General features: G+C 36.7%; 1 protein-coding gene across 1 annotated transcript; it reads right to left on the bottom strand.

The window, feature by feature from the left end:
• Positions 1 to 5,109: 5,109 nt before the first annotated feature.
• On the bottom strand, positions 5,110 to 7,764 carry LOC120282112 (subtilisin-like protease SBT1.4). The gene is given in 3 exon segments (XM_039288860.1): positions 5,110 to 5,633; positions 5,635 to 6,402; positions 6,405 to 7,764. Coding segments are annotated over 3 exon segments (2,349 nt in total). The 5' UTR covers positions 7,734 to 7,764; the 3' UTR covers positions 5,110 to 5,381.
• Between the last annotated feature and the right edge of the window lie 181 nt (positions 7,765 to 7,945).

Raw genomic sequence — 7,945 nt, 5'->3', positions numbered from 1 at the left:
TTTTAGTGGTGTGTTTAAATTGTGATTAGGTCATGAGTCATGATCAATTTTGCAGTTCATTTGTTATGATAATTGTGCCAAAATTAATGTTTTAATGGATATGGTTATGGGGTTTGGGGAGTGTTTAGATTGTGATTAACTTATAACTATTTAGTTCATTTTGTATGATAATTGTACCAAAATTTGGTGTTTTTAGTGCCTATAGTTTTGGATTGTGATTATCTCATGACCAAATTTTTAGTTTAGTTGTTATGATGAATGTACCAAAGTTGGTGTTTTTAGTTATTGTGATTATGGGGTTTGGAGGATGTTTATATTGTGATTATCTTAACTAATTTTTTTAGTTCATTTTTTTTTATGATAATTGTACAAAAGCTGGTGTTTTTAGCTTTTGTGATTCTTTCGGTTTGGGGAGTGTTTAGATGGTGATTATCTCATTAATAAAAAATAAAAAATTAGTTCATTTTGTATGATCATTGTGCCAAAAATTGGTGTTTTTAGTGGTTGTGATTATGGGGTTTGGGGAGTGTTTAGATTGTGGTTATCTCAAGACGAAGCTTTTGGTTCATTAATTATGACAAGTGAACCAAAATTGGTGCTTTAGTGATCATGACAAAAGAAGTTCAGGGAGTATCTAGTTTGTGATTATCTTATGAAATTTATAATTGTATGGTAGCTTGATCGTTTCTTAAATTAGTTGCAATAGAAATGGGAAAAGTTGCTTCTTTTTGCCAAGAGATAGTTTTATTGTGGTTGAGTGGAGCATGTAGATTGTGCTTTCTCTCATGAAATTTGGGAAATTTATGTTAGGATTAATATTTATTTAACAATCTGATAATTAGCCTTCGTCCTTATTTGTATAATATTAGCATCTGATGTATTCCTACCTTTTAAGAAAATTGGTGCTTTGGGTGGTTGTTGTAGTTATGAAATGGACAAAAGATTGTTTTACTTTTGGCCAAATTTTGTGCAATGGAATTTGTTCAGTCTAAAAATATCTTCTAACATGAAAATCCTGATGGCGGATGTCTGCTTTTTGTCTTATGTATAATGCTTTCTGGATGTCTAGTTCCTTTGCCACTTTACGTTATTTTTTTGTGGAATTTGGAAAGATCATTCCTTTTTTTCCACATCAATCTTAAAATGGGGAAAATAACATAATTTGATGGAGATTTAAGGGTAATTCCTCTTCGAATGGATGACACTATATCTGCTTGCATTGCTTTGTGTATGTTTTCATTTGGCATTAGCAAATCAAAATGTGGAAATGTGTGTTACTTTGTGTAGTGTATCTGTTGAGTTGACCGATGTAATGATTGACATACTCTGGACCATAATGGTAGAGGCTGTTTATAAGTTTCAAATGGTAGATTTAAATGGTTAAAATGTAATAGAAGAATGAATCTTGAGACAAAGTTCAAGCTCCAACACTACAAGAAAAATTCAGTTTTGAAACAAATGCTTAATTAGCAACAGAAGTAGTAGTTTTTTTCAAAGTTGAGAAATGGATTTGCAACAAATTTGCAAGTATGGTGTAATGTAGATTATGAAATTTCGTCTTTTTTGCCAAGAGCTAGTTATATTGTGGTTGGGGGAGCATGTAGATTGTGCTTTCTCTTGTGAAATTTATAAATTATGTTAGGATTAATATTTATTTAACAAGCTATTAATTGGTCTTCGTGCTTATTTGTAAAGTATTAGCATTTGATGACTTCCTGTTTATTAAGAAAATTGGTGCTTTGGGTGGTTGTAGTAGTTAGGAAATGGACAGAAGAAGGTTTTGCTTTCAAGTTTTGTGCAATGACTTTGTTCAGTATAAAAATATCTTCTAATGCGAAAATCCTGAAGGCAGATGTCTGCTTTTTTCTTTTGTAAGATGCTTTTCTGGATGTCTAGTTCCTTTGCCACTTTCTGTTATTTTTTATGAGGCGTTTGGAAAAAATCATTTCTTTTTTCACATTGATCTTAAAATGGGAAAAATAACATAGTTTGATGGAGATTTAAGGTTAATTCCTCTTTGAATGGATGACACAATATCTCTTTGGTTTGCTTTGCTTTGTGTATTTTTGCCTTTGGCCTTAGCTAATCAAAATGTGGAAATGTAAGTCACTATGTGTAGGCTTATCTTCATAGTTCTGTTGTATCTGTTGGCCAATATAATGATTGGCATGCTCTTGACCATAACGGTAGAGGCTATTTATAAGTTTCAAATCATATACATTGAAATGCTTCAAACATAATATAAGGTGAGTCTTGGGACAAAAAAGTTTAAGCTCGTCACTTTGGTAATAGCCTAGCGGTAAGACACTTGATTCCCATGTGGGAGGTTCGAGTTTTTTTTTTTCAATGCATGATTAAGATCTAATAATAAACACGGATGTGTGTGTGTGTGGGGGTGGTTTGTTCACATTGTAATACAAAAAGTTCCAACTCCAATCACTACAAAAGAATTCCAATTTAGAAACGGAATTTTTAGTTTCTAAATCAGCAAAATTTGTTGCTAATTTATTTTAGTGGATTTAAAACGGGAAAATTCCATTTCTAAAAAAAACTCGTTGCAAATTCAATTAGCAACAGAGGTAGTCTCAATTTTGAAAGATTGAGAAACGGATTTGCAGCAAATTTGTAAGTATGACCGCGTTGTAAGGTAGGTAGACTATGAAGTTCATATCCAATAAAGAAAAAAAAAATCTCTTCTTGGTTTCAATTTGATTGAATTGATGTTAAGTTGAAGCTATTTAACCAAGAGTTGGATATCACCCATTTTTTTTTTTTTTCTTTTCAAAAGCAGGTTCACAAGAGAATCGGAACTAGTGTTCTTCAGAGATTTTTCCATACTGTGGCTATTTAACTGAGAAGTTAATCTTGTTGTACTAGATTTGACATACTTAGGAAATATGTTATGCTAGTTTTGTTTTTAGTTTCTCATCTGTTTAAGAAGTAGTGCTCTCCATTTTAATATTTGTTATCCGTGTGCAGAAACTAAGTTTTCGAATAATATTTCAAGTTCAACCTTAGAATATTTTTCAAATTGTCGATGTCTCTCGTATCGGTATTTTTTTATACGTTTCCGGCTATAACTTGTTCATGTCATAGTAAATCACCATAATGCATTGCTGTGAGTTCTTGTTTTATTTCATGATTTACTTCATCCTTGAAACTTAACAGTGGGCATTTGCTATAATTCATTTCCATTTCTTGAAACTTTTTTTATTTTTTTGTTTGCAGGATTGGTCTTTCCTTCGTTCACAGGCATATATCATTATATATTTTTAGTTTGAGTTTTTCTGGTATTTAAGCACCAACCTTTGTCAACAAATTGCTGTAAATTGAACAGATTTATACTTGATTTGTGTAATGTGTGTGTAAATTTGTCATTACAAGTTATATTAATAAAATTGGTTTGCTTGTTATGTTTGTATGGAATTAGTTTATTTTAAACTTTAATTGTATCTTAAAAGTATATTTTAAATTAAAAAATTTAAATTATTATTTTTAATTAAATTATATATGTTATTCCTAAACAGGCATGCAGTTTTAATGGTCTCAATAATTCATTAGTATAAAACTTTCTCGGTAAAGGTTTAAATATTTTCTTTTATTTGAAAACAAAACGTTATTAAGATAATTAAATTTATAATTATTTATTGATGTAGTAAATTGTTCGTTTATTTAAAAGAATTGTACTAAAAGTTTGTAAGATATATTTTTCTAATAACATTGTATCAAAAGTAATGCATTTAAATATATTTCCTTAAACTATTTCCATAGCATCAAAGGGTTAAAACTAATGCTTCTAAATACTTCTTCCAATCATAACTTTATGTTTAGTGAATGATGAAAATTATATTTATATATATATATATATATAATTAATGAAATTAGTTTCGAGTAATATTGATGATATTAGTTTCGATATGTTCACATCTTATGTACATTATCATGCTTAAATCATGAATAAATGGTCTATAAATATTGTCATTGGTGTCAAAATTTTCTAGTAAATGCAATTTTCTTATGTTATTCAGATGTTGGAGTAAACCAAAAGCAAAAATCAAAATGTTTTAAACTTTAAAAAGCCTAAATAAAGCAGCAGTAAAAAAAGTAAAAGAAGATTAAAAATATCAAAAATATAAAACTAAATAAATCTATATTATAATAATTAAATTATAGATATATAAACCAACATTATTTGGCTGTGATTATTAATAATTGTTACCTACAAGAGATTGGTTTTTAATTTTTTTTCCTCACAGAGAAAACATTATTTATTTGCTCAAATCTCTTACAACATTATTTAAATGTTGTTATCGTTATTATTATTAAAGTTGTAAAATTTTATTAAGAAATATGACAGTCTGCTAATTTAGCATTGGAGATGAGAATAATTAATAATTTCATTTACATAAAAGTATGATATTAAACATATTAAATTATGAAAGCAATCCACAAAAGAGAAACATAGAAACATATATAGCCAGTGATTTATCCCCATTGTCAGTAAATAATAATAATAATAATAATAATTCCTCTTGTTCTTTTTATATGTTTTTTCAGAAGTTTTTCTTGTTTCCTTCTGCATTTCAATGTGGAGAATCTGTGTAACATTAAATATTTTTTTTAATTTGTTCATTTAATGTACTTTTTCACCAATTAAAAGAAATATTTTTTAAAAATTTTGAAAAAATAAACACCTAGAAGATAAAATAAGAGAGAAACTAATAGAACAGTATATAATGTTAAATTTTTAATAAAAATAATTTTAAAAAATTATACTCCATCCGTGTCTTTTTATTAGTAACAAAGTCTATATTCCTTTTTATATATCATTTTTTAAAATAAAAAAATTATTATTATTTTTTTCTAAAATTACTCTTAATATTAATATTCAACTCTTTTGTTAAAATTAAATAAACGAGAGAAATATAAAAATATAAATTATGAGTATTTTTAAAAAAATAATTAATTTTTATAAAATTTTGTAAAATAACTAATTTTTTTTTTTAATGTGAGATTCGATTAATCACGACAAATAAAAAAGAGCCGCGATTTTAACTATGAATTGGTTATAGTGAACATGTAATAATAATAATAATAATTAATAGGCCAAAAGAGAAAAATAAAAACTTTCATTAAAACTAAAAAATCTAGACCTAAATAATACATTATATATATAATGTATTAAATCTTCCAAAACATAATGAAACTGAATCCAAAAGAGACTTGTTATTCTGAAATCACTCTAATTCATTCCCACATCTCTCACTCTAGTAACCAACCAACCATCTCTAATTTATCTAAAACACAAACACCAATCAATACTCCTCTTAACACCCCCACTCACTACTACCACAACTACTACTACTACTACTACTACTCCATCAAACACTAGCCACTCCTCCTTCTCCTTCTTCTACTATTCCATCAGCATTCCAAGTAACAGCAATGGGACTACGAACGGAATGCTCACCGTCCGACCAAACAATCCAACCGAAAGACGAAACCGGAGAAGAACTATCCAAATTCGAACCCCAAGTGGAAGAAAATCTAATACTATATGCTAAACTTTGGCCAACTGAATTGAATTCTAGTTTACTTGGTTCTACACTGACTTCAACTCCGGTCGGGGCTGAAGACCTCGGCTTCATACACAGCTCCTCCGGCTTCAGCTCCGACGTTAGTTACTACTCTCTTATAACTAACCACATTGTTCATTGAATCAAAGACTACTGAGAATGATGGGTAGTTGAGATTACCTGGATTTGTGAGAGTTTCCGGCGAGGAGCAGTTCACGGCGAGCTCGTCTTTGGTAAAGATGGAGATTTGTTGATGGTTGTAGCCAATGGAGCAGAGGAAGGAAAGGTAGTCGAAGATGGTGATGTCGTAGATGAGACCTGGGTCGAGAGCTCGGTTGGGGTCTACATGGCCAGCGCCGCGGATGAATGGAGTGGAGTCCTCGCCGGTGGCGAGGTCTTTGATGAGGTTGCCGGAGTTGTCGGTGTTGTAGGCGGTGGTGATGAGAGCGGACTTGATGGCTGCCGGAGTCCAGTTGGGGTGAGTTTTGCGGAGGAGGGCGGCGATGCCGGAGACGTGAGGACAGGACATGGAAGTGCCGGAGATGATGTTGAAGAGAACGCGGCGGGGATCGATGTCGAGGTCGGTGGGGGCGGTTATGGCGGTCCAGCCGGCGAGGATGTTGACACCGGGAGCGATGACGTCGGGTTTGAGGATCTCCGGCGTGCGGAAGTTGGGGCCGCGGCTGGAGAAGGCGGCGACCTGAGGGGACGCCGGAGAGGAGCTTATGATGGTGCCGCGGAAGGCGATGGTGGCGGTCGGGGAGTCGGTGGATCGAATGTAGGATCTGATGATGTTTCCGGCCTTCTCGCCGACCATGGTGGCAGGGGAACGAGGTGGGAGTCAGCTAGGAGCTCCTCGCCGTTATCGGCGGTGTTGGCGAGGATCATGCCGGCACCGCCGGCGAGCTTAACGGCGCTGCCCTTTTCGACTCGAGCGTTGACGCCGCGATCGCATAGAACGATCTTCCCGGAAACTTTCGAAGGGTCGAGGCTGCCGGAAAGGCAGACAGCGGAGCCGCAATCGCCGCCGTAAATCAACGGGATCCCATCGGAATCAAGAGGCTCGCCGGCATACAAAGAAACACCACCGAGAACATCCCCGTTGCCGAGAATAACGTCGGCGGGGAACTCGCGATCGATGGTGGAAGCTCCGACGGTTAAGATCCAAGGAGCGATGTTCACGGCAGTGCGCGGGCCGGGGCCGGAGTTCCCAGCGGAGCAAGAGACGACAACGCCGTGGCGAACGGCGCCGAAGGCGCCGATCGCAATCGAATCACGGTAGTAATTCGGGGCAAAACCCGAAGCACCAACGGAAAGAGAGATGATATCGACGCCATCGTTGATGGCGGCGTCCATCGCGGCGAGGATGTCGGAATCGAAGCAACCAGCAGCCCAGCAAATCTTGTACACGGCGATGCGGGCGTTGGTGGCCATGCCGCGGGCGAGACCGCGAGCGTAGGAGAAGAAGCCGGCGTCGGTAACGGAGGAGCCGGCGGCCGTGGAGGATGTATGGGTTCCATGGCCCTCAGTGTCCAAAGGGGATTTCGATTCACGAGATTCATCAATCGGATGCCCTAGCGCGGCTTCATAGCCTTTATAGAAGAATCGAGCACCGATTAGCTTGCGATTGCAAGAGGAGGAGGGGAATCCAGGGCCGGAATCGCAGGATCCGCGCCAAGACGAAGGAGGAGAAGGGAGGCCGGAGTCGGAGAAGCTGGGATGGTTGTGAGGGTAAACGCCGGTGTCGAGAACCGCGATGATGGTGTCTGAAGCGAAGTCGGATTGAGGCCAGATGCCGGAGGAGTTGGAGAGATGGAGAAAGGAAGGGGTGTGAGTGGTGTGAGGATGGCGAGGGAGATCGGGGAGGATGGAGAGAATGGAAGGGTGAGAACGGAGAGCAGAGACTTGGGAAGAGGAGAGAGTGGCGGCGAAGCCGGAGAGGGCGGAGGAGTAGGAGTAGAGAAGACGAGGAGGAGGGTGGCGGAGAGAACGAGGTTGGATAGAGCGAAGAAGGCAGGAGAAGTAGTGAGGAAGAGATGGGGACGATGAGGGTTTGGAATTAGGGCTGACGTGGATGATGTAGGTGGAGATGGAGGTGGAGATGGAGAAGGGAAGGAGAAGGAGGAGGAGAAGAAGGAGAGGGAGGAGAGAAGACATGGTGGTGGGAGTTGAGAAGAGGGAGGTGAGAATGGAGGGAAGGATATAGAGTTGTTAGATTTAATGGTGGGGATTTGATTGATTCCTTGGGATTGGGAGATTGGACGGATTAGAGTTGGACACGTGGAGATCATGTTTGTGGTTTTTTTTTGTGGTTTGGTTTGTACAAGGGAATAGGGAAATGAACTAATTGGGATTTGTGTATATGTGGG

This window comes from Dioscorea cayenensis, chromosome 18 (assembly GCF_009730915.1).
Source record: "Dioscorea cayenensis subsp. rotundata cultivar TDr96_F1 chromosome 18, TDr96_F1_v2_PseudoChromosome.rev07_lg8_w22 25.fasta, whole genome shotgun sequence".
In the NCBI taxonomy this organism is placed as follows: domain Eukaryota; kingdom Viridiplantae; phylum Streptophyta; class Magnoliopsida; order Dioscoreales; family Dioscoreaceae; genus Dioscorea; species Dioscorea cayenensis.
The sequence above is the reverse complement of the archived record's forward strand: the minus strand, read 5'-3'. Positions and strand labels throughout refer to the sequence as shown.